General features: G+C 53.4%; 1 protein-coding gene across 1 annotated transcript in view; it reads right to left on the bottom strand.

Annotated features, from left to right (window-relative positions):
• The window catches only part of DTNB (dystrobrevin beta), a 117,051-nt gene that overhangs the window by 7,131 nt on the left and 82,611 nt on the right, over positions 1–27,309 (bottom strand). The window contains exons 14-15 of the mRNA XM_088530763.1: positions 4,758–4,887; positions 668–757 (exon numbers count right to left, since the gene is read on the bottom strand). Coding sequence (XP_088386889.1) covers positions 668–757; positions 4,758–4,887 — 220 coding nt within the window. The remainder of the gene's footprint in view (positions 1–667; positions 758–4,757; positions 4,888–27,309) is intronic.

Below are 27,309 nucleotides of genomic sequence, written 5' to 3' on the forward strand. Positions count from 1 at the left end.
CTGCCGGCGCAGCCAAGGCGCAGCACCGCGACGAGGCGGATTTACTGCCCGGCAGTAAAATATCAACCTGGTTTATAGCGAGGGCTGCTGCTTTACAGCCACGCACGCTCCGCGAAGCGTGGTGGGAACAAAACGCGCCCCGCTTGTAAGATGGAGCTGGATAAGGTTCTGGAGGGGATGATGCGACGCAGGTCCCGGATGCGGCGAGGGGCCGGGGGAGGCGCCGCGTTTGGGGCTGGATGCGGAATTCCTTAAAGGAGGCGGCCCGGGAGCAGCTGCTGCAGCGCTGAATATTCACACACTGCGCGGGGACAACCTGCGCCGCGGCCCTGCGCGACGGCGTCCGCTCCCGCAGCCCGCGCGGGCCCTTCCCTGCGCACGCGGCCATCGCTCCCCTTGCTTTTCCACAGCATTATTTAATATTTAACCCCAGGGGAAGCCGGGCTCGTGTGCCTCGTGCTATGTATTTGAGAGTGCAGCACCTAACAGGGATTCGTTTTAGAGTCTGGCATCCTCAGGAATGTTAGCTGTAAAAATGACTTTTCATCTCTGAATAAATTGAAATAGGAAATATGTGGTGCATAATCTCGCACGACATGTTGGAAAAGCAGTTTTTATCAAAAATAAACGTGGAGGTGGAGGCGGCTGAGCGCGCCGCTGCGCTCACCTGAGTGCAGCTCCTTCACCAGGGACGACACGGTGTCGGTGATGGAATCGGCGGCCACCAGCAGGTCGTTGCGGAGGTTCCTCCTGGCGCCTGCGGAGCACACGGGGAGGCCGGGATGAGCCGGGAAGCGCCACTCGCCCCGCGTCCCCCCGGCCACGGGACATCCCGGCCGGAGCTGCTGCCTTCCCGCAGGGATTTGGCGCTGCCGGGATCCCCCGCGAGCCCCTTCCCGCACCCTCGTGCCACCAATCTCCGAACCCTGCGCCACCCTGGTGTTGTCTATGGGATTAAAACGCAGGATGAGGCCCCACAGCCTCGGGCCCTGCGCTCCCGCATCCCGGGAACATCCATGGACGCACGGGGAGGTGTCCGACCTGCACGCGGGACAGGGCGGGAGGACCCGGTGCCATCGGGAGGGCGAAGGGCTGCGGCACGAGACCGAGGCGCATCCCGGCGCTGCAGCCTCTGGGAGCCGTCCTGGCCGCTGGCATCCAATTATTTTATTAGGGGAAAACATAAGAGATTCTTATCCGGTTTCCTGTGTCCTCTGCTGGCCTTGAATTTGCCTGATTTTTGCATGATTAATGTGAAATCGCAGTAATTGTGCAGACTGCCTTTCCGGAAGGATCATTCCAGGAAACTTATTATAAAGTCTGCAGGCCATTTTCTTTTCCTTGCGAGACTTCTCTCGTCGCTGACAGGAATAACCTGGTGCAGGGTCTGTCCGCAGGGCGGGCTGCATTTGCACCCCTGCAGCCCCGATTTCTTCTCTAGCAAAACAGCATCCGCCTTCTCGTTAGGGGGTGAGCTCCGCATTGGGGTATTTCACCAGGAAAACCACGGGAGAAGCTTCCAGCGCTGCATTAGCCTGTTCTCCCCGTGGGATATGGACATCACCTGCGCAGGGATCTACAGCCGCGCTGTCGGGATCCCTGCAAAGCTCCTTGGGGCTGGCGGGAGGACAAGTGGCAGCTCCTGCTGGTCCCCACCACTGGGTCACCTCCGCGAGGACAAGGGGAACAGGGATAGATCTTGTGTTTCCTCTTCCCTCCCAACGTGGCATTTTAAACGAATCTAGTAGATATGGGCAGGTCAGCAAACATAAGTGAAGTAGCTTTAAAATGCATACAATAAACAGCACTTTTTGGCAAGAACCTTGTGCTGCAGGCATCGTCCTGCCTGGCCTGCCCGCAGCAGCACGGTGGGCAGCACAGTCCACCCTGGGGAGCCCGACGGGACCCCTGGCACGCAGGACACGTGTTCCAGAATGCAGGAAAGCAGCTTCCCACGGGACGCAGGAGAGCCGGGCCCGCAGCAACGGAGCCCGCAAGGACGCCCCGATTCCTGCAAGGTTCCTACCGGAGCCAGGGGCTGGGGACGGCAATTCCGGCTGCAAACTGCAGCAAACGGGCTGCTCCATCCCAGCCCATGGCTCCGGAGGGAAAAGCGGATTACAGAGAGCAAATGTACTGCCCCAGGAACACTAAGAGGTGGAAAACACAGCGCGCCGGCGAGCGTCCCGCTCCCCTCGTGCGCTGGCTGCAGGAAGGGCATCTTTTCATCTCTCTACACGTTCCTCATTAAAAAGGAAAAAAAAAAAAGGGGGGAAGGGGAAAAGGCTGAGGCGGATAGAGCAGATTTTTCTCAGCATCTTGCAGGCCTCCTCGCGCTGCTGTTCCGCTCCACGCGGCCTGGGAAGAAGAAAGCGGATCCGCAGAGGGGGAAGGAGAGGCAGCTGCCAAAGAAATCAGTCGCGAGCGCTCGGCTGTGCCACGGCGCTCGCTGCGGAGATGAAGAGGAGGCGCTGGACCACCCACCGCACCAGATGGAGCGCCGGGCCTCTGGAATTTGGCGTCCTGCCTCCCTGGAAATGCCTCCTCCTGCCGCCGGCTCTGGAAGCGCTTAGGGGGACGTGGAGCTCCCTGCGCCCGAGGGGACGCGGCCCCTCGCAGGGGTGCCGGCTCCGGGGGTTTCAGCTCCCCTGCCCCTTGGCTCAGGTGCTAAACGTGTCCCCTGGAAAGGTCGGATCCTCCGGCACCGCTCCGGGATCTCTTCCCTCACCTTCTCCCAACAGCCCCTGGCTTCCCAGGCACGGCTGCTATAGGCAAATTCCTGTCGGAAGGGTGTTTGTTTCCAAATGCAGCGTCAGCTCCGGGAAGTCCATCTTCGGGGTGTCTCTTTTGAGAAGACCGTCCACCCGAAACGATCTTCCTGGAAAGAGGGATGATCCCAGGAACCGTGAGCCTGGCGGGACAGACCTGCAGTTTGTGATAGCAGGACACGAGGGGAACGACGGATCTCCTGCCTTTCCTTCCTGGTGCAGCTGACGAGCGGCTGCCCGTCCTCCTCAAGGAACGTGGCCAGGGAAGGTCTACATGGAAACAACGGGACCGAGGACAACTTCAAACAGCCCCTTGCTGCCTGGAAGGGTGAAATGAAGCGGATTTGCTCCATGTCCCCCCGGCGGGTGCTCGTGCCCAGGCTGGGAATGCCCCGGAGCATCTCGTAGCCCAGGAATAACCCCCGTGGTGACAATGAGGCCAATGCCGGGAGCTGCTTCCACCCCAGGCTGCTGCCGGGTCCCAAAGGCTGGGAGTTCTGCCCCAAAACGGGCACGAGAATAATGAATTTCCACCTCCCTCCGCAGTGAAAAGGCTCCCGGAAGGTAAAAAGCGCTTGGTTTATGGCCAAGTCTCCCGACGTCTGCCCGAGAGCCCGGCCTTCGCCTGCCTCCTCTTGCCATTCCTGGATCCAAGGCTCCGCTCGGCCTCTTCGGGATCTGCGCACCAGCTCGTGCTCTGCGTTGGCTTGAGCAAGTTTCCATTTCCCCGGCTCGTCTTCGAATTTTGGAGCACTTTTTGAGCCCAAAATGACTGTGACACGTACAAGTTAGCTTTTTTTTTTTGAAAAAAAATAGGTGCCTGAAAAGCTTTTTTTATATATATTTAAAGACAAGCAGCAGCAGCTAAGTATAACCTCACACTGCCTACAGGATTTGGGGGCTAGAACTGCGGGTGTCACCGGCTGCCCTGCTTTCCTCGGCAGCGCGACAAGGCAGATCCTGCGGCCCGCGCTCCGGGAGCCCCGCGCAGGGATTGTGCCCAAGAAACGCAGGACAAAGTGCACAGAGAGGGGCACTAAACCCCCGATTAGCCAGCACTGATAATGCCTGTTTGCAGAGCAGCTGCCCACAGTCAGACTAGGCAAAAAGGGGGGTTTTTTTGGTTCTTTTCTCAATTGCAAAGGGGAGTAACATTAAAAAAAAGCGATGAGGCCTCTAATTCTCTTGCAGCTCACTGCACAGTGATGGAGGCTTCAGCTGCATGGTTAATAAATGCAATCACTTTACTTGCAGGCATTAAAAAGAGCGTCTCCAGCAGGTTGAGGGAGGGGATCCTGCCCCTCTGCTCAGCCCTGGTGAGGCCACATCTGGAGTATTGTGTCCAGTTCTGGGCTCCACAGGACAAGAGGGATGTGGAGCTGCTGGAGAGAGTCCAGCGCAGGGCCACAAGGATGATCAGGGGCCTGGAACATCTGCCCTACGAGGAGAGGCTGAGGGAGCTGGGCCTGTTCAGCTGGAGAAGAGAAGGCTGAGAGGGACCTGAGCAGTGTCTAGAAGTACCTCAAGGGAGGGAGTGCAGAGGACAGTGATGGTCTCTTTTCAGTGGTGGCCACTGATAGGACTAGAGGAAATGGCCACAAACTGAAGCACCAAAAGTTCCACAGGAATTAAGGAAAAATTTCTTCCCAGTGAGGGTGCCAGAGCCCTGGAACAGGCTGCCCAGAGAGGTTGTGGAGTCTCCTTCTCTGGAGATCTTCAAACCCGCTTGGACGCAGTCCTGTGCCACGTGCTCTAGGTGACCCTGCGTGTGCAGGGGTTGGACTAGATGACCTCGAGAGGTCCCTTCCATCCTTAACAATTCTATGATCCTATGATAACTTGGTGAAGTGGGAAGATCCCCTCCTTGGAGGGACGACCGCGATCGCGGGGATAATTCCGGGAAGCGGCAGGGACCAGCAGCGCGCCCCCAGGGCCCGCGGACCGCGTTTCGCTGGCCGCGCGGGCGCGCTCGGGCCCCGCGGTGCTCACCGAGGGCGAAGGCCTCCTGCTCGTCCGGCGGGCCGTGCGTCGGCGTGGAGCCGGCCGACGTGGAGCGCACGGGCACGGGGCGGCCCGCGCCGCGCGTGGGCGACGAGTGCGCGGAGCCCGACGCCTGCGCCTGCGGGGACAGCAAGGAGACAGCGTGAGGGATCTGCAGCCCTGCGTGCCGGGGCTGAGCGATGCTTCTGGCAACGGGCACGCAAGGAAAGAGGCTGCTCCAACGTGTTCATCATCCGGGCAGCGCCAAGGCATCGCCAGGGACCACCGAGCTCTGCGCCGCGCAGTTCCCGTGCCACTGCTCAAACACCACGTTATAATAATACAATAATGCAATAATGCAATAATACAGTAATACAATAATGCAATAATACAATAATATATGTATAGATGCACTCCAAGAAGATGCCACCAACTGCTCTGCATGGGGAAAAAAACCCCGGAGCTACAAGGTGGATGGAGATGGTGAAGGAGCCTCCTCCAAGTGCCCGGTTTAGGGACACCTGCACTAGGATCTGAGGGACTCCATTTGGATTAATTCAGGAACCAACACTTTGGAAAAAAATACACAATTGTCTGTTATTGGATGAAACAAAGGAATTAGAGTTGGGTACCTACGGAAGGAGCACCGTTTTGCAAGGTATGGTAGCATGCTCGGAGCGCAAGCAGCAAACCGATGGCCAAAGCTCGACCAGACACACACAGGCCATGCAAGTGGTTAATGAACATTTTTGCACTAAGTTTTCAAATATATCACTAAAATTGTGATTTTTTTGCGTTCGTGTTTTCTTTCAGAGGGCCTCAGCAGCTGTTCAGCACGGGCGGCAGAGGCTTCAGCGCTGCCCGAACCCTCCACCTCTGCTGGGATGGGACACACAAATGTTGGTCCCGGGGACTTCCAGCCCCCGAGCGCTGATTTATGACCCGCAACGTTATTTATACCTGGTGCTGACACTGATTGCAGGAAAGCTGCTCATAAATAATTACATGTTAGGGCTGATCTCCCCGGGTAAACACGGATTTCAGCCACGCTCGTGTCAAACGCTACCCCGGGGCAGTGTCCAACCTGCTCTGGAGATACCCCGTGAACAAGGTGCTGCTCAGGGCCAAGGGGGGACCGGCCACCTCTGCCATCCCCCGAGCGCCTCCCCGCAGGGGACTGAGGACCCAAAGCTGGTGCTAAATGCAACACGCAAACCTGCTCGCGTGGAAAACTGCCGCTCCGAAAGCCCATCAATAATGCAGGGCTTTAAAGAGCTGAGTAAAAGATTCTCGCCACACCGGTCCCTGCAGGGGAGGAGGGAAAATTAGATCTTTCATATCGGTCGTAATTAAAGAAAATGCACGCGCAACCCCCGCGACTGCATCTCTCTGCACCAAGAAGTAAAATGAAGCCATAAATAAGACCTGAACGTGCACAGTAACCGTCAGGAGTGTCTGGATTTGCCACGTGCGGCACCCGGAGGCGCCAGCTGCGCCCGGAGCGGGTCCTGCTTTGCAGGAAATCCCCGTTCCCTCCTTTCCTCCCAAACGAAGCGGCAGCCTTGGCAGCCACGCAGAGGAGGGAAAAAAGCCCATGCACAAATTAAGAACTAAAACCAGAACCAAGCAACCATAAATGCCCACATCAAAGGTAGGGGCCAAGCAGGTGGAGTTACCTTTCCCTGCAAGGGCGCCAGCGAAGGACGTAGGAAGCATTTGATGTTTTGGGATTTGTTTTACCTTTCGGTTATGGGACCTCGGTACACTCTGCTGCTAATCACCCATCTATAGTGGTGGGAGCAAGAGGGATTAGAAAAAGCCTTCTGCAGGTTTCTGATTGGAAAAGCAAGAGCTTAATTAATAGCATAAGGCTTTGTTGCTGTCCTCTCCCCCTTGCAGATGTGCCTGAACCCTTGATGGCCAAATTTCAGCCTTCAAGGCAAGCTGAACCCCTTCCACACAGGTGTCTCCACACAGGGCCTGGGGCATCCATCGCAGATGGGATCCTGGGAGCAAAAGGAGACCTTGAACCCTGGAAACTTCCATCCTGATGGGCTGGAATTTGGTAGCAGGTTGTGGATTATGGAAAAGAAGGTGGGTTGGTTTGACCTACATCACTGCTCAAATGCCAAGTTACGAAAATAAAGTAACATGTAGAGACATCGTCACGTGTGGGCTACCTTCCTGACTGAGGGTGGAATGAAGTTCACTATTCCATCAGAAAATCATTAAGTCCTGAGAGTGACCTCATTAGAAAAAAAGATGAAGATAGGAAGTGTTCTAAAATCTCTTCACTCCTAAAAATTTTAGTATTAAAAGACCTGTTTTCATTGAAAGATAGAGAACACAGAGCCATCAAGCATGGGAGTGTTCACAACCCCAAAAGATAAAGGTCACCCAGAAAACAGAGAGAATTGGGATGAGAAAAACCAACTCAGAAGGGGTTGCACCTCATCAAACGAGACAGACGGTTTCGGGTCTGGAAGTTAATCCGGAATCACAAGTAGCAAAGCCCGAAAGGGGCTCCTGCCTCCCAGCATGTCCGAGTTCATGTCCCCAGCAGGAAGGAAGGGACCTGCTTCTTGTGCATCTCTCCATGCATCAAATGCATGGGGGACAGTGCCAATCATCACTGCAGAACTGAAGGCACCAAAGTGGCACCGACAGCCTGGATTAGACCAACGGGAGCTTTGAGGAGGAAAGGAAGGACGGCTGAATCCGAGCGGCTTTGCACTGACGCACTACCAAAACGACGGGGCGATAAATGTTGATTCAGTCTCTGCAACCATTTCCAGGGACCCTGGGGTGTTTGTAGCCGCACACGCTGAGAAGGACGTCGTGAACGGGCGCTGCAGGCACCGCAAAATCAAAAACACTGTTGGCTGCGGTGACTGCATGTTCTCCCCGCGAGGGCCTGCGCATAAACAAGCACTTGAAGGACACGGAAAGGGTGTTTTCAGAGCTGACGTGGTCTCTAGTTCCTGGTAATTCCTGTTTTCCTCTAATTCCAGAAAAAAAAACCCAAAACAACACCAAATAAATCTATTTTACATGCTGATTTCTCTATTGTTGTCCTTCCATAGTGCCTACACTCTCAAATAGGCCTGAGTGTTTTCTCTCTGCTTCCAGTGATATGAGGTCCTGCAGAAAATATGACATACGTGGAAAAACGATGCACGAGCTCTTGACAACAATTACGAAGCATCTATACAGCGAAAAGAAATAAGGCTGCACGAGCTGCCTTTGAGTGGTGCTTCCTCGCCGTCAGCATTAGGGACCGGCCCTGCGCGATGCCCCGGGGCTCTTGGCCGCACGTGGCCCTTGGGAGCCTCCAGTGAGACCTGTAGCTCCAAGAAGCACAAGAGATCCAACCCTTTGGTTCAATCTTGGATGCTGAGTGCCCAACGAGCCGCAGGGACACTCATTCGGGAGGAAAACGCTCCAGGGCTGGGGACTCGACACGCCTGGAAGCAGAAGGACGCGGTGATCCCTAGGGGTTAGGGTGCAATGCCGGCGACGGCCCGGAGCAAAGGGAGCAGCCATTTGGATTCATTGGCCAAGGAAGAGCCAACTGTGCGGCTAGTAAAAACCCCGGCAGTGGACATGTTCTTCCTGAAAACCCCACCAAGGAGGACCCGGGTGATGGATGTCAGCTCAGGAAAGCAACTCAGGAAACCTCTGACCCGGCTCCTGAAATGTTTGGGAGCTGACTTAGATTTATTGGCACAGGTTTATCAAGTCTTATATACAATAGTTCTGAGGTTTAGCTTAACAAAACCGTAATATTTCCTGAATAATCTCCAAGAAGCTCTGGCCCCTGCATCAAAGAGAGCTGACCAGAGCTACAGGAAGACATGACCGTAATAGCTTTTAATAGATATACAAAATACTCTCTCACCATCACTTTCCTCATCACAACAGTTTGCCTGTTGTCTAATTTCCTACAATCATCGCAGCAGAGGAGAGTTGGAAAGGAGAACAGGATCCTGAACCACTGAAAATAAGTGGGAAGGGACCCAAGGAGGGTCCAGTCCATTTGCCTAGAGGAAGCCAGAAGCAACTTGACCTAGTCCTGCAAGAGCCCTGTTCAAGGGGAAAGTTGACCAGAGACCTCCAGAAGGCCCCAACACCCAACATTTTTACAACTTTATGGCTCTATTGATGCTTTACTGAGAAATTTTTGTTTTGTAAGTAATAGACATTTAACTTGATACTTTTTCTTCAGTCAGAAGGAGAAGGGAGCTGCAGATAAATGTGATGGTGCATACACATAAAAACAAAGATCCAGCATTACTCAGATAAGTGAATTAGACAAGTAAACATCTCATTATGCCCCCCCAAAATGTATTCCATAAAATACGGCAGAAAAAGAGCAAAAGTGAGAATATGAACACATGGTCTGCGATGTGTTCTCATCTTCATTTCTGCGTCTTTTCGGCAGGAAATAAAGCAAGTCAGACTATGTCAAATGGCATCCAAGGAAAAGCACAGAGCTGCATTAGAAAGTGCGGCGGGGATGGGTTTTTTCCATCTGCATATCACATGTGCTCGGATTCCAGCTCGGCTCCACCCGGCTTCCTCTGCCCTTATTTAAGATCACAGGGGGGCTCTGGAGCCCGGCGCGCTCACGTCAGCGCCGTGGGGCTCCGGAGGAGCCACCCTCCGTAACTGGAGCTTGTTGTGATGCCAGGGCCGCTTTCCTCAAGGAAAAGGCCCTCTCCTTTCTCCAGGTGCTCTTCCCACGCTTGCCACCTTGCTCCATGGCCATCCCCGTCTTGCTCGGCCTCTCGTCCCACCCATCCTGGTCACCCAACCTCATGAGGAGCAGGAAGCAACGCGAGGCCTCGCGTTCCGCCCCGTTGCAGCCCAAGCTGGCACGCAGGAGGCCAAGGCAGCCTCTCCGTGGCCGGGCAGGGCTCGGTCCCGCTGCGCCGTGTAGGATTTCACACATGTGTGAAATATCCAACCTAGCCAAGCCGAGGGCTGCAGCGCCCGCGCATTCCTCCGCTCGCGCTGGGCCCCAGCCAAGTCAATAAATAGCATCGGAGGGGCTGAGAACAACTAGCCGAGATGCTCCCTGCGCCGGGGTTAATTTTGTTTAGGAAAGCCTTGTAATAGTGGGGAAATTTATGAGCACTGAAAAGTGTAAATATTTTACCAAACCGAATAATGCAGGGTAAGAACGGCAGGTTGACCGGGTGGTAGAGCTCTGCTAAAATATCACCCAAACCACGGGATAAGTCACTGACTTACAGGGAATAAAGGACAGCCAGCCAGCAGATGTTGGACAACCTGGTTTTGCTGAAAACAGGCCCGGCCAAAGAGTATTTGATTTCCTTCCTGGAGAAGATTATGAATCTTATTGACAAGGGTAATTACAGGGAAATAATATCCTTTATAAGGCACTTGATTTAGTGACACACGACAGCCGCAGGCAAAGGGGAGCCGCAGCCGGGGCCGAGGAAGCGCTTGGCGCGCGGGTTGGGAGGCCCGGGGGCGTGAGCCGGCGCCGCGGGTGGGCACGTCCGCCCCGCGGAATCTCTGCAGCCGCCGGGAATGACGGATGGAGCAGCAGGAGCTCCTGGGAGACCTGCGGAAAGAGCAGGAGGACGCCCAGGCCCTGCAGCCCAACGCGGCCCGTTGGGTTTGCTCTTCCAGCGCCGCCCCTCGCGCGTGTCCTTGCACGGGATCCCCCACGTCCCTTTGGAGCTTCCTGCCCTACGGCAACGTCCCGCAGCGGGGACAAAGCCACCGCGAACGTTCTCTTCTGGTCCAGGTCCACCACGGTGAAAACCTATGAGAAATGTTGCAACCATCCCCACTGAGCAAACAAGTGGTTTACTGCAATGCCAAGTGGCTTTTTCTGTAGTGAAGAATCACGGAAACCACCGTTTAAAAAAGGTGAAGTGCTGCGAAAGGGCGTTATTCGCTGACAAAGGCCGACTTGGGCCCGAAATGAACTGAATCCTAGAAAAACATAGTTGAAAGGAACCGTCGCATCCAGCCCGTGACGCTGCAGCTGCTCCAGCTCTGCATAATCCCTCCCTGACACGTGTTTACCCAGCACGCTCTTAAAAACCTCTTCATTAAGAGTTTCCTGAAGTCCAACCGAACTGGCAGGAAGGGAAGGCTGGTGGACGCGGGCAGCGCTCGCTGCCCTGCTCTTCCCATTAGCTTTTACACACAGAAAAGGGTCTAAAATCCGCGCCGGGTGCCCTCCTCTGGCGCAAACAACCCCGGTCCTCCAGCCTGTGCGACGGATCCGAGCTCGGACAACCGGCCGTTCCGCGGCCACCAGGGCCTTTCTCCACTTTTTGGGGCCCACGGGGGCCACCCCACGCAGAGGGTTTTCGGGCCCCAAAGCAGCATTTGCCTTTTTTAGCAGCACGACGAGCCCGCTCGTGTTCTGCGATCCAGAGCGGCCCCCGGGCGCTTCTCTGCACAGGGCTCTCCTTGCAGCTGCTCCACATTCAGACTTGTTTAGCCGCGTTTCCTACGTGAATATGTGCAAAAATCTGTACTGACGTAGAAAAAAATCTTTTTTTTTTTTCCTTCCAGTTATGGTTGCAATTTCTGGGGATAATTTTGAATTCTCTTTCCCTTCCCCAAAGCCTGGCAATCCCCTTCCACCGGGTGTCCTAAGCTATTCCAATCCCCTGTAGGAAGACTGAATGGGAATTAATTCAGGACAGAAAGAGCAAGCTACCAAGTTCACGTCATGCATCTTTCTATTTCAGCAGGAAGCCCTTGACGACACTCGTGGAGAACTTGTTTCCAACAAAAACTCCGAACTGCTTTGCATTAGATCCATCCAGACCCTGCTTCCCGCTTAACGGAGACCAAACAAGAGCCGGCTGCAGAGCCGGCCTGCACAAATATTGCTGAGAAATGTAAAATGCTACGCTTAAAGTTGCTTTCTTCCAACACAGATTTATTTTAATTGTGTAACCTGTGATAAAAATTGCAATTGCATTAAGTCTCTTTGGGATACGGCCTGGTACTTGCAGCTTTTCACAAAGAAATTGGCTAAAAATGCTGTGGGCCTGCAGGAGCAACGCAGTGTCCCAGCAGCAAGGCTGCAACCCCCCGAGCTCCAACCCCTGTTTAATGCCTTTTATTGACATTCAGGTCTGCAGCGTTTTCCTTCTCACTGGCACTTCTAAAATTATTTCTGTTAACCAGCAGTGTGGAAAAACCCCTCCTCCAGGGCTGCACGTGAAGCCGCTGCTGCCTCCGCCTAACGTCTTGCAGCGAGGTGGGAGCGGGCGCGAGGATCCGTCCAGGCTCCCGTTTGCAAACGCGCTTCCCAGGAAGCGGCTCCAGCGCAGGAGGAGAGCGGGGAGCCCCGCCGGCCTCACTCCTCATTGCTGCAGGGAGATCAAACCCGCGGATCCTCGCTGGAATGTTCCCCGCTCCCGCTTCCCGGCTCCCGTGCGTTATTCCCGGCGGGAATAACGAGGGCACGCACGATGTGGATATCCATAAGGACAGCAGCGAGGGCGCGAGAGGAAGGGCCCTGCGCCCACGCCGCGCTATTCCGGTGCCTGTGGGCGGCTCGGGGCCGCGCCGCGAGGCCCTCGGCGCCATGGCCCGTGTGGCGCAGCGCGGATTAACGAACGGCGGCCGATTTGCCCCCTTCTCACGTCCCCGGGCCCCTGCCCCGTCCCCGCCGCAGGCCGCGTGCCGGGCGGCGACGCGCGGGGCCGCATTCCTGCCGGGAATTCTGCCGGGGAGGAAGCAATAAAGGCGCTCGGCGCACACGCCGCCTCCCGCTCCCGGCCCCGTTCAAAGCGCCGCATTTTTGCTTTCATCCGGCATCGCCGCGGCCGGTGCCGCCGGCCGGCGCGGCAGGGCCCCGCGCGGGGAGCCGGCGACTGCGCGCAAGATGTGGCGGCCCCTTCCCGCGCCGCCATCCGGCGCTTCCCCGCGGCCGCCCCCGGGATCGCGCGCTCCGTTCCCGGGAGCGTTCCCGGGAGCTTCCCAAATGATCCCATCCGATCCCCACGGCCTCCACCACGTCCCCCTGCGAGACCCCGACGTCACCCGCAGCAGCAGCCCTGGGGACGGTCCTGTCACTACAGGGTTGCTCCCTGGGTTGCTCCTGTAGCATGGGCTGTATCTGGGAATGCTGCAGGGCTGCAAACACGTCGCCGGAGCAGCTCGTCGCCGTCCTCCGCGGCGGGTCAGAGCGTTCCCCTTGCCCAAGGAGCAGCCGCGCACGGCTATGGGAAGTGCCACCGATCCGGATTCACAACATGGGAAAGGAAAAGCACTGCAAAAAGGACCCCACGCTTGGAGGAGCCGCCTGCTCTAGCGGAGCATGAGCGTGGACACGGAGCCCGGCCGGGACGCGCAGCGAGCCCTGCACGATGCCGCTGCTGTCCCGTCTCTCCTCCCTCCATCCATATGAATGATCCTGCTCTGCTGCAGCCTGAGGAAAGAGCTGGGTTTGATATTTCTTGGGCAGGGTGTAGCTATTCCGACAGAAGCTGGCCAGATACCTCGACAAATAAAGAGCACATGGAGCAAGCACCAGAACTAACGGGTCTCTGATCAGACCCGGCTTCTAACGCCACGTATTAATTCTTCCTCAGTAATAGGAACATAAAGCTAGAAAGATGGTATATAAACAAGCTTGCACATGAACTTCCAAGCAGGCAAGGACCTGCGACTCTGCAAGGGAGTTGGACACAGCCCACAGCGCTGTCTAAGTGTGTGATGGATGGCAAGAACCACGGAGCAACCGTGTGATCTCAGCGAACCACGGCCCCTGCTCACAGATCAGAACAGAGCTTCTGACACTTGCAACTTTGGGTGGCCTCTTAGACACAAAGATCCACATCGAGAAGCACAAACGTGACCACCGCACAACGCGCGAAGAATGATGAGCGATATGATAACCACTGCCAAAGATACGACAAGAAGGGAGCTGCAAGGGTGAGAAATGGGAGAGACGGATTGTCAATTTTTGACCAAGAGGCAGAAATCTTGGAGCCAGCCCATGGAGCCACAACGTGATGCTCGGCAAGCTGAGAGCTGTCAAGGAACTGCCCGCGGCAGCCGCAACAACCGCGTGCCGGAGGCACCCGGATCCTGGGTCTGCCAGCACAGGGCAGCAAGAGCTGCAACTTGTGATCATCGCCCTCCGTAACGGCGAGGAGAAACGGGTTCTGCCGAGAGGCGGCCTGCAGCCCGCGGGAGACGAGCGGAATTCCTCAAGGATTCGTCTTCTTTAATATTCTAATGATGTGCACGAAAATAGCTGCGCTCTAATGAAACTTCCTGATGACATAAAGGTTAGGATGAATCATTAACAGAGAAGAAGATCAAAATATTACACATGCAGAACTGGATGAACTTGAAGTTTAGAACAATAGAAACCGCACGAAATATAGTGATGCAAAACAGAAGGTTATAAACTCAATAGGTAAGACTTTTAATGCCTGCTGTAAGCTGGGAGCCAATCCAAGTCAACAGGAGAAGACTCGAGCACACAACACGATCCTGGTGTGAGCGCTTGTCTCCATGATACACAACCAAGGTGGTACCCTCAGGGTTTTCCTATCTCTACCCTACCACAGCAAACGTGGATGAGATGCTCTGCGCAACGCCGTGCACCATCCTGCTTTCCATCTTGGCCAAAGGAGCTTTAACCAGAAGGAAAACCACTATTGCTACTGAAGGACAACCGTGTCGTAAAAAACCAAGAGCTTGATGTTTTTTAAGTGCCTTGTGCACCCAAAGAAGAAAGAAAAGAATGAGAAATCGAGGATAACCGGACGGCAGAGACAATGATAGCAGGGCCACAGCGTTCACAGAGAGCCTGCGTGCTTGGAATGCGCAAGTCCAACCTTCTCCCATTTAGGAGAGTTAAAGAATGTTAAAAAAAAAAAAAAGTGTGTGGGTGGTAGCACATCTTCTTAAATACTCTTGCTTTAGATATATTGTTAACTCGGAGCTCCGGTATTGTGAGTGCATCAGTCAGCTAACGGACACAGGCAATGGGTGTCCATGCAATAAATACCGCAGCAAACCCCGGCGAGCAGGAGCTCTCCCTGAGCACGTCCTTGCGTGGTGCAGAAGGGACCGCGTTTGCTTCGAGAGGGCTCACATTTGAGATGAGCCCCACCACGAGCTTTGTTAATATTCACAACGCCTAGAAATCACAATTTTCCCTCTACAAAGGGCACCACATCCAACAGAGAATAACTATTTTGGACTTCTCCGAGGTGAACAATGATGAAATCACTGATGCTGTGGAAATTGGTGGTTGTGCTGGGACCAGATTTTTATGACTTGATTACAGAGCTGTATTACAATACAGTATTTCACACTGTTCTCTGAAGACACTTACTTTTAAAGGCAGCATGCTGGATTACTTGAACTTAAGAGTCCCTAAAGAGTTGCCTGAAGAATTTTTTGGCTTAGAGATATCTCTTCTTAATAAATCTTAAAGTAATGGGAAATTCTGCATGTTAACATTTTCCCCAGACAATATTAAAAATGAAAAGCACAGCGACTGGGCAACGCAACTGGTTAGCCTAGCACTAAAACCAGGCAAAATAACAGAAATGCTGATGATTGATGGATTATATTACTAAAATCAAAGGAATATAACTGAGGATAACTCTGAGGAGCTTTCAGGGGGCGAAGAAAAGTGGAGGTGATAAGAAAATAGGGCACTGGTGGCCATGGCATGGGAATACCTGAGCAAAACACTGCTGGAGACGACATGGGAAAAGGGAGACTGCGAAGGAGAGGGCACTCAGAGACCCCCTGCTAAAAGAAGCAGAAAAAGAGGCATTATTTAAAGACTGGGAAAAGGGACTGATAGCGCCAGACTCGACGGCCGCTCCGCTCGCTCGGCTTATCCAAGAGCGGATGATGGTGGAAGTGGAAAGGCAGCCCTGGCCCTGCTGCACCTGGAGCAGCTTGTCCAGGAGCCTGTGCAGACGGCTTTCAAACAGCTCAAAATATCTACAAAATATGTACGTTCACGGGAGGAAACACTGGATGCCAGGGACGTTCAAGCTAGCAAAGGAAGGTAAAATCGAAACCAGCTGGAAGCTGAAGCCAGATATGCACAACCGGAACGGAGACAACGCGTTTTCCAGCAGTGTGGGGATGATAACGTACACTGGGATAACTGGGATAAATTACAAGCTAATGGATTCCCTGATTCATCAGGTTTTCACACTCAGAGCCACTTCTGGCTGAACAAATTAACACAAAATGGATATTTGTGGTTTCAATACGGAGCAGCTCAGTGAATTGCAATGTCCTATGACACAGAGGAGGTCAGACCACCTCATCTAGTGGCCTCTTGCCTTAAGTCTTCAGGACTGGTCTATGGAGACTGGGTTCCACAGTGGACATCCAGGCTCTTGGGCCAAAGCATGAACTGAGATAGGGGAGACTGAGAGTTTCCCATCCAAAATGACAAGGAAACCAAGGAACACGTGCATGAACACTTCCCTTAAGAACATATTTGGGCAGGACTACCTGAGAGGTAAAGGTATTTTGGGTGGAAATGTGAGGGCACCACCAAGCTACGCAGCACCCGCCTCCCTAGCAAGGGTTTGGCCCCGTGTGCTCCATACGGGCCCCGTGCAGGTGTCGATGCAGGTGGTGACGCAGCGTGGTGAGCGCATGTGCAGAAAGGCGCTCTTGTGTGTCCTTGTGGCCAAGAAGGCCAATGGGATCCTGGGGTGCGTTAAGGAGAGCGTCTCCAGCAGGTCGAGGGATCCTGCCCCTCTGCTCAGCCCTGGTGAGGCCACATCTGGAGTATTGTGTCCAGTTCTGGGCTCCACAGTACAAGAGGGATGTGGAGCTGCTGGAGAGAGTCCAGCGCAGGGCCACAAGGATGATCAGGGGCCTGGAACATCTGCCCTGTGAGGAGAGGCTGAGGGAGCTGGGCCTGTTCAGCTGGAGAAGAGAAGGCTGAGAGGGGACCTGAGCAGTGTCTAGAAGTACCTCAAGGGAGGGAGTGAGGAGGATGGGGCGGCCTCTTTTCAGTGGTGGCCACTGACAGAACTAGAGGTAATGGCCACAAACTGAAGCACCAAAAGTTCCACAGGAACTTAAGGAAAAATTTAACAGTGAGGGTGCCAGAGCCCTGGAACAGGCTGCCCAGAGAGGTTGTGGAGTCTCCTTCTCTGGAGATCTTCAAACCCGCTTGGACGCAGTCCTGTGCCACGTGCTCTAGGTGACCCTGCGTGTGCAGGGGGTTGGACTGGGTGATCCCTAGAGGTCCCTTCCAACCTTCAGCATTCTATTCCAAACGTCTCATACACCTTGGCTGTCACACGCTGTCCCCCGGGAATGGGCACCGCCGCCGCCATGCTCGCATGCAGCACGCAACGCGCAGGACACGGTGCAGCCGGCGCGCACAACGCAACCTCACCGCCCTCTGCTCTCCAAGGAGCGTCGCTGTGCAAGTGTAAATGTCTTCGGAATGTAAAAGTGTTCACTGCAAAGCGCCTTGCATGGCTTGGGGGATCTTTTAAACAAAAAATGATTCCTACAGCCAGACAACACAAACTTGGAGGAATGTATAAATAACAGTTGTAAGGGAATGGGAATCTTCCCAAGGGCTCAAAACACTTTAGTCATTTAAAGAAGTCTGCTTTGAGGAAAAAGATATCTCCTTTATGGAAAAAAATACATGACAAAAAATACATTAACAGATTACTGTTATTTCAACAGAGAAAACTGTGTCCTATGGTACCATGTAATTGCTGAAAAATCTGATTTCTCTGAGCTTGCTCTGTTATTCAATAAAGTTTGGAGAAGGCCAGCCAGAAAGCACAACTCTCGAGTCAAAATCTTCTTTGAGCTCCAACACCTAAACTTGTTTCATGGTTTGGATCATCTGTGTGGCCAGCTCTGACAAGAGTGTGAGATACTCCACATCTCAGAGCAGCCAGCAAAGCAAGGATCCTCACATGCATCCAGAGCATCCTGCTCCAACCGGAGCGCTCTGAGCGCAGGGGTGGCCTGGGGGCTTCCATGGACATCCCCATCCTCCAGGCTGGAAGCTTCCCCATCGCAGGAGCCACCCTGTGCAAATCCACAGAGCCCCATTGATGAGCGAGGGAGCCCACGAGCAGGTTGCAACAGGGATCTCCTCGTGCCAGGAGGATCACGCAAGGGCTGCAAGCCATGGAGCACAACCTCTCGTAACGGGACCCCACGGTGGCAACCGTGTAGAGGAGAAGAACATTAACTCAGCTTCCAAATTGAGCCCTGGAGCTTTTACTGACGCACGCAAACGAGGGAAAAACCAAGGTGTGCAACAGTCCCAGAGGAGCGCGACGCGCGGTGGTGGCGCAGACAGTTGTAATTGGGGTTGAGACACTGCTTTACCGACCCGTTCAAGTGAGGAAGCTGATGGCACTGCTTGAGGTTCTGGGAAAGGGGAAAGCCCGGGTGGATTCACAAGGTCATTCATCCGCCGCCTCGATCCGTGCCCGGAGCGCCGGAGAGGGAGTGCTCCCGGTTCCGCAGGACATTAAGAGGTGCGGCTGGAGGCTCGTGTTTGCTGGAGAAGCCAACGAAGGCAGAATGTGGGCGAGGACAGAAAACTCGGGAAAATATTTAAATTCCTCGTGGCTTCCATCACTTCCTGGAACGCGTTCCCAATGTCTTCAGCAGCCCTTAAGGACCCTGGGGACGGCGCTGGGGAAGCTCGGGGATGGGCAGTGCCAACACAGGTGCTGCTGGAGCCCAGCCCGGTGCCAAAGCGGCGCAGCCTGGCGCGGTGCCCGCAACGGCCCCGTTCCGTTGGGAACGCGCCGCAGCCGCACGCGCGCGTTCCAGGGCTGGCCCCGAAACGCAGGCGCCGGGGCCAGCGCGAGCGGGGAGCACGTGGAAGGCCGTGCAATGTGCTGCTTGCAGCGCTGCCTGGAACGCGGAGAAATGATGCATTATTCACAAGAGAGAGGAGCATTCATCTCCAAATCAACGGCGCTGACAAAACGCACAAGGCTCTCCAGGAGTTGTTAGGAAGGTTGCTGTGCCTGCTGGCGTTCCAAGTGTTGGGACGTGAATCTCGTCGGCAAGCTGGCCCGAGCAGGATCCGTATCCAGCCCTCAAACTAATCTCTTCCAGCTTCTCCCGAAGCTTTATGCCATCAAAACCCATCAAAACTCGTGGAGCAGCCACAGAGTTTCCATGCCCAAAAGTGAGTTGCCCACACGGGGGCTGAGGGCTACTTCCAGAGAGCCCCTGCCCGGATACGGAGAAATCCGGAGCCTTCGGCGCTCCCAAGGACTCCACACCACGGCTTGCCTTTTCATCCTCTCTTCCTTTGAGAAACTTTTATGTCCCTGCCTGAAAAATCAGAAGAGAGCGATGAAAACTCTTCATCCACGGCCCAAGAGCAGCCACCACGGCGAGCGCTGCCTCTCCGACTTGCCCTTGGAGGGTCACTGGTTCTGGACTGAGCCAGGAAAACCGGCTTCCTGGAAAACTTAGCGGTTGGGAATGTCCCCTGCGCTCCCAAAGGAGCGCGGGCATCGCCAGTGTTAGCAACGTGGCCGTTCCCGGATCCACGGGCTCTGCTGGTCCCTTTCTCTGCATCTTCTCACCCTCAGCTTCTCCCAGGCCAAATCCCCAGGAAGTCATACAGTCCGATTTTCCTTTTTGAAGTGATATAGATTGCAAAACACTATTCCTCTCGTCCAGGTAAAACACATTCGCTGTGTGGATGGATGCTCTTACCCAACGAGAACATACTGGAGACCAACCTACAGCTCCCCGAGATTTGGTCACACTGAGACCAAACGACGAAGGCAACACAAGGAAATGGGTGTCCTGGAAGTTGCTGGAGCTCCTTGTTCTGCAACAACACAGATTTTCAGCCCCAGCTGCCACAGCCGGGGCCCCATGGATGCTCCAAATTCGCTTTGAAGGCGCATGAGGGGGACTGTGTGTCACCGTGCCAAGGAGTGACCTCCTACGAGACAAGTGTTAAATGCACGAACATCAGGAAACCTCTCTGGACACGATCGCTCTTGGAAAACATTACTCCTGTGAAGAGAGCGGCTTTGAGAAGAACCGTACTCCACGTTCCCTCGAACTTCCCAGCGTGAAAACTCTCCCTCTCATTTTCTGGCATGGAAGAGTGTCTCTCGAGAGGAAAACTTGCTTTTACGCTACTCTGTAATTTCCCTTTACTGAAAAGTTAAAACAAAAGTCTATAAATAGTCATCCAAATCCACGTCATGCAGCACAGCTCGCCAGGATGCCAGCAGAAGGGAATAGCGTGTACGAAGCGGAGCCGTACGTGAGTGCAAAAGAGAGATTAATTAGGAAAAAGAGCCACCTTTCCCTGACGAAAGAGTCGCCTAATAAATGCAATCATAGCCATAATGCACCAAGGCATGTTTTACATTCAGGTCAACAAAATAAAGCCTTGACCTAAAAGTCAACAAGTTTAGCCTTGACTTTAAATACACACATATATATGTATATATATATATATATACACACACACACACACTGTTTGATTTCTGTATCTCTGAAAACCCGAAAAGTGAAAAACATTGGTTAAAGCAGATTGAAAAGATAAAGTATTTGATGAGGACAAAACAATAAAATGAGACATACAGTGTAATGAAAGCATACCTCACTGTTCACGTAATATGTAATATCATAGGTAAGATTAATTAACAATAATGTAATGTACATTTTTGTGGAAACAGATCAATGAGGAATTTTAAAATCCATTTCAAGAAGACTGTGATTAGAAAAAGTACTTATTTAGGGCTTGAGAAAAAAAATGGCTGTTTGATGACATTTGTAATCCTTTGGGTAAATATATATGTGTGTGTATATATATATATGAATACACATTTATGGAAAATGGACAAATGGATAGTTGGAGTATCCCTGGCTAGCCATTCCTTTACCATTTGAAGCCCTGGCTTTGTAGATGCTCGGAGAGGTAAGTAGCAGCCAGTTCCTTAGCAACTCCCATGACTTTTCCGAAGTTTCCTACCTATACAGTTTCCAAGGATTTGTCATCCTTTCTAAACATACTTTGCTCCTATAAAAAGCAAACAAAGCGAAAGCACAGGCAGATGAGTTGCCTAGGGCTGGTAGTCCAGCGCGGCTCTAAATAGGGCCGGATGAGCGCATCCCGCTGAGCAAGGCCCGGCCCCGGCGCCGCGCTCCTCGGAGCCGCCTGCACAAAGCCGGGAAGGCGGGAGAGGTTGTAGGGAAGAGCAGGACAACGCGGCGCCCGGCGGCTCCGCGCTCACCGGTACGGACGGTCCCAACTCATCCTGCTGCCCCGTGCACGCGGACACGCGCCAACGCGGACACGCCGGGTGCAGGGGAGGGAAGGGGCAATAACCATCCACCTGCCCAGACCAGGGGGTGTTCAGGCACCTCCTCGTGTGCCCGGGAGCAGAGAGCCCAATGAATGTGGGCACCCCGAGATGCCACCGCTTCCCTAGTGCCCACGTCAGCCGTGCGCTTGGAAAACGGGACATGGAGAGCGCGTCCATGGAGCGCGTGGGATTCACGCTGCAAGCACTGGCACAGCGGGATCAGCACGGACACGTGTCGGTGCCTATCGCCCTATACTGCGCTTAAGCCTTAAGCAAAAGGTGCAAGATTTCCTGGATCCGAGGGACATCCGAGCAAGCAGAACCCACTCTAGACGGCCGGGAGAAGCCGCGTGGGTTTGAGACCCAAGTGGGCCCAGCTCTGCCCGAAGCGACTCGAGTCCCCGATGCTCAGAGGGGAGCAGCTGCTGCAGGAATGTCAACGAGAGCGGGGCCCTTTCATCTCCGCAGGACGGGCTCGCTGGCTAATGAATAACACGCGGCCCCGGCGCGGGACGCGCTGCCAGAGCCTCTCCTCTCTGCTGGGATGCTGCGGTCTCGCAAGGGGCTGCGAAGAGCCACAAAGACCGAGGGAAACGGGCTGAAGGACTCGGTGCTGTCACTGCGCGACTGCGAGGCCCAAGGAATATCCAGAAGAGAATCATGGAATCATGGAATCACAGAATGCTGAAGGTTGGAAGGGACCTCTAGGGATCATCTAGTCCAACCCCCTGCACACACAGGGTCACCTAGAGCACGTGGCACAGGACTGCGTCCAAGCGGGTTTGAAGATCTCCAGAGAAGGAGACTCCACAACCTCTCTGGGCAGCCTGTTCCAGGGCTCTGGCACCCTCACTGGGAAGAAATTTTTCCTTAAGTTCCTGTGGAACTTTTGGTGTTTCAGTTTCTGGCCGTTTCCTCTAGTTCTGTCGGTGCCACCAGTGAAAAGAGGCCGCCCCATCCTCCTCACTGCCTCCCTTGAGGTACTTCTAGACACTGCTCAGGTCCCCTCTCAGCCTTCTCTTCTCCAGCTGAACAGGCCCAGCTCCCTCAGCCTCTCCTCATAGGGCAGATGTTCCAGGCCCCTCATCATCCTTGTGGCCCTGCACTGGACTCTCTCCAGCAGCTCCACATCCCTCTTGTCCTGTGGAGCCCAGAACTGGACACAATACTCCAGATGTGGCCTCACCAGGGCTGAGTAGAGGGGCAGGATCCCCTCCCTCGACCTGCTGGAGACGCTCTTCTTAATGCAGCCCAGGATCCCATTGGCCTTCTTGGCACGAATAACTGCCTCCCATTATAGACTGCATTTTGCAAGCTGGACGGATGTTGTTTGGTTGATCGGGCACTACATGCATGTCCAAGAACGATGGTGCAGTTCTCCTGTGCACACCATACACCCTGGTCATCGACGTCAAATTGTTGGTTGAACACACTGAGGTGTTGTGCATCTGCTAGGAAATTTGCTGCTGACGGAGATCAGACAAGTCCCTAAGGATTGTGTCCCCTGTGATGATAATATGTTTTGAATTTTCCAGGAGAGTAAGAATAGGGCATTCTCTGGTGGTATCACATCGGAATCGGAGGATGAGAAGAAAAGCAACACGAACCGGAGACAGAGCGCGTTTCTGTTGCATCTTCTTGCATCAGGCATGGAAAAAAAGTAATATGGAACACCACACTCAGCTTCCAACTAGGGAAAAGGCATGTGCTGTTTGGTAACAGGCTCATGTAAGAAGCCTCACTTTGGGGAAGTCATGAGAGCACAGAAGGGCACAAAAGTGGATACAGGCAACTATGGCAATGGCTTCTGCCCCCCGTGTCGATGTCACTGGTAGAGCAGAGCAGCCTTAAATCTCCTGCTCCCTCATTCCCAGGGACTGGAACAGCAGCTCCAGACCCGCTCTCCGGTGGCTGCAGGGCGGTGGTTGAGGCTGGGACACGGCAGCAAACTCCTCAGGAGGTAGCTCTGGCAATGACCAGGGCACCCCAAACGGTCACAAATTCCTCTAGCTGACAGCCACAAGCTGCTTTGGGGGTGTGAAGCAGTAAGCAGCAGGGAAGGACGTGCTGGGCAATCCGGTGTGATCCTCTCGCATCCAGGCACGCACGTAGCTGCTCTCCATGAAGCGGGTCTGCTCGTTCCTCAAGCGCTTCGGCCACGGCTCCCTGGGAGGGAAGCTCTGGTCACGGCCCCGTGGCTCCTGCTGGCCTTTGCTGATGGACTGCAGGCCAAAGAGGATGGAGGGGTCTCCTCCTGTCACACAACGTATATGATTTGCTCTCATCTTTGGTCGTGAAAGCAAGACTTGGGATCTGACACCAACGCTGCAGGGACTTCCATCAGCACTAGGCTTGTGCAACGATGCCGTGCTCATTGACAGCAAAGCTGGGTCTTTGGCCAGCTTCAGATCTTCCTCCATACACTCACGCCTCACATGAGGGCAGAGATGGACACGTCAAACCTGCCTGGCAGAAGGGACTCCCCTCGGCAGCAGGAGCTGTGTTGTGCCCATCCTGCACATCAAGCACCACGGCCCAGACAGAGGATGTGGAGATCACAGCTTTGAGGTCCTCTGCGCCGAGCCAAAGGAACGCAGAAACGGACAGCCGAGCACACAGGCTGGACCGCAGGAGAGCTGGTTCTCAGCACCTGGTGTAAATAGGCCAGAGACAACTACCAAGATGACATCGGTGGATGAAGAAGACTGCAGAAATCTCCAAGAGAATTAACCGGAGCTAAGAATCCGTAATCCCTGCTCACCAGCACTCCTGCAGTTCAGGACCTTCCCTCCCTCCCCTTCCCTCAGTTGCCAAAACACGGGATTCAGCTCCACGGACAGAAGAACGGGGGCTGCTAGAAGCAAACACGCAGAGTTTCCAAACTGCTCCAGGTGACCAGGGTTTGACATTCCCGAGGGTCCCTATTTGCTCTCCTGCTTGTTCGAGGGCGCTACGGGCAGTTAGATCTTTCTCAGAGAAAGAATCACCCCCAGCTCCCCTTGGGGAATTTATTTCACCAAAGAATTCTTGTCTGTATCCAGAAAAGTTCAGAGAAAAAATACATATTATTTTCATGTTAGCAAAGTTTTTACTAGACTGCAGAAGCTGAAATACTGAGATTTTCTCCTTCTCCGCTGTTTTAATTCTAGGTGGATTTAAGTACAACATCTGCTTTATACTTGCAAAACTGTAGGGATGTTTATGGTAGTCAGACTAAATCGCAGATAAAATACAAGCATTTCTCTCTAAACTCAATTTGAATTACATGATGATTTTAGTAGTTAGAACAACTTCCATTTCAGTTTGACAAATAAAACCCTCAAGAGGTTTCAGTTTGAAAGCATCATGAAAGGCCAAATCTACAGCTGGAACAGATATTTCATACGATCAGACTCTTAGGTAAGACTGTTTTGTCCTAGCCTTAAGGACAGATTGATTCCAGGTATGTTTTTTTTTCATTTTTGGTTCAAACATTTCAACCAATGCTTTGCTATGCAGAATTGTTCTGTTTTGGGTTTTTTTGGGTAGTTGTGTTGTAAATAGATGTTGTCGCAGTATGAGCAATGCACGTGGCTGCGCCGTAGTGACCAGCGCAGTGCCTGAAGGAAGCAGCCAACCTCGGAGTTCCCAAGTTCTGGAATTCGGGTAGGTCTTTAACATGAAGCAGCATTGCAGCTGGATTGCCCAGATTTACCCTCCTTCTAGCATGCCTCAAATCAACCAGAACGACCTAAAAAAGAGAGAGGAGAAGGTAAAGCAAAGCGTGTGTCTCGTGGTGCTCCTGGGGGCACGGGGCATCCAGACGAGCTCCGTGAAGGCTCCTCAGCTCTTTGAGGCCGTTTTTCTCGGATAACCCCATCGACGCCGACGCGAGAGCGCCCAGGCAGGCCGGGAAACGCAGGTCCCATCTAGACGTCCCGCTTGGAGCCTCCTTGTCCCAGTCGTCCCCGCGCGCACAACTACAGGGTCGTCTCCCTCCTACCCCCTCGTTCCTGGGAAGCCGGAGCGCGGAAGCGCATTTGCGGGCTGGGGGAAGAGCGAACAAATTGGAGAGGGGCCAACGAGCCCAGAGAAACTACCGACTTCAAAAAGATAAAAGTTTACGGCACAGTTAGTAAAAAAGGTGATTTATGCTCGCAGGGATTATTTCGTTGTATCAGGCCATACCTAAAGTCCGGCGCTGCGTATAACATGCTTTAACAAGATGTTTCGGGACTCCCTTTGAAAAAGACAACCCTTATAAAGAAATGAGGTGGGAAAGGGATAGCTCCCTGCAAAGGAAAGGGCCAAAACGGAGCAATAAAGTCTGTGCAACAGATGATGAAAAAGGCCTCAAATTGCTGCCATCTGTTAGCAACCTTTGCCCAGTGAAATGAATTTCATGTGAGGTCAAGAAATCCCAAACGGCTATTTCCTCATTACTATTAATAAAGCCCAGGTGCCATATAAACAACGCTGGATCCAGATGTCCTTCATGTGGCTCTGCTTCCCCTTCCACGCTTGGATGATGACAGAAAGGAAAGTATTACAATGCACACACAGAAATGCATTCAATATTGAATTCCCTGCAATTGCTGGGCATTAAAAACACTGTGCACCTTCCACTCTATGGAATGAGCACTGCTAAGCCAAGGCACGAATCCTGCTGCAAGAAGAGCCCGTGAGGATGGAGCTGAGCTCTGGGCGGCTGCAGCACGAGCTTCTTCCATATCCCTATTCACTGTTTATGGCCCTGATCACCTGTGCTCAGGTGATGACCCAGTGCTGCAGAACGGCACGAGGAATTGGTAAATCCGGAGCACCAGCCTATTCTAGACCTTCTCCTAAAGGAGAAGCTGCATCGTTTGCACTGCTCCTAGGCTCACTCTTACATCAGGTCTTTGACTGCAAAATGAAGCAAAATTTGTTTTAGAGAGTTTGGCGTGGCTATGAAATTCAAAATGGAAGCAAAAAGTATTTCACAAGCTGGATTCTACATGGAAAATCATTAAACAGTCACAATTTATGCTCAAAGAAAATATCTTCAAATAAATTATTCCAGAGTTCTGTCTCCCGGCTTTCACCTTAGCGAAAATCATCACTAGCATCACGTTTCTTAGGGACTAAATAAACATCAAGCAGAATTGGATGGTGCCAACGCAAGCGCAAGCCCTTCCAGCACATCGCTGCAGGCACCTGCACGGACACGGAACAGACGTGTGTGTCGACCCCAAAATGTGGCAACGTTAAACGCTGCGGTGGAAACATGCACATGGAATGAGGAATAACACTGACACGGCGGGAATCCCCACGGAGGTGCCACAGAGCAGCACCCGCGCGGCGGGAGAGCATCTTCTGCAAAGCGACCTCGAACCCTGCGTACGGCATCCCCAGGAGCTGCCTGCAAAACATTCCCCCAGGACACGCCTGGGCATGGAATTCTTCATGCTGCTGGATCCTAAATTACTTGCTGGATGCTGAATGAACTGCTGCTCTGCAGAGGCCTTGGTGAGCACTAAAGCGCGGTGCAGCCGTCCTCGTATTTACCATCACACTCCACGGCTCTCGGCCACGCGCCGTGGGGACCCGCAGGTGCCACCTGCACCTTTCCTGTCAAGCGGCCCCAACGATCACCAGAACGGCTCAAACCAAGGCACGGAGCCGCTTTCAGCGCCGGTTTCGCCCTTCCTGCACACCCGGCTCAAGGTGCCGTTACGACGTCTGCTGGCGTCACCTTTTCTTCTAGGAAGGCTGTTTCCAACCAGGACAGATTCAGAGCTCCGGGTCACAGCACGGCCCCCCAGGCAATCGCGTCAACACGGCGGCAGGAGCAGGGAATATCGGCACAAGGAAAGGGAAGCGCCGAGCTGGCGCTGCCGGAAAGCTGCGTCCGCAGCCCAGAACTTGCTTTATCCAAGACAGCCAAATAAAACAGTTCGGCCTCTCCCGATAACAGCTTCGTGCTTAACAAAACATTAAGCTTAAGAGTGAAATGTTGGCTTTTTTGCAATAAAATGTGAGTATTAAGAGTATTAAACTGCTAAGAAGGAGAATTCCTCATCCCCGAGACTCGTGGACTAAGCTGACAGTTGGGAGCTGGACACTTTCTCGGTTTTCCTTATAAAGGAAGTCCTTTATAACTGCCCGTGAGAAATCCAGCTCTTATATTCTAGTGCACGCTTGTGCACTCTGGTGCAAAAGCATCAATTTTACTTCATTGCTAATCCTCTTTTCACAAATCATGTGTG

The sequence above is a fragment of the Tinamus guttatus genome, unplaced genomic scaffold (assembly GCF_059628265.1).
Source record: "Tinamus guttatus ecotype Peru unplaced genomic scaffold, ASM5962826v1 Tinamus_guttatus_pri_ptg000386l, whole genome shotgun sequence".
Lineage (NCBI taxonomy): Eukaryota > Metazoa > Chordata > Aves > Tinamiformes > Tinamidae > Tinamus > Tinamus guttatus.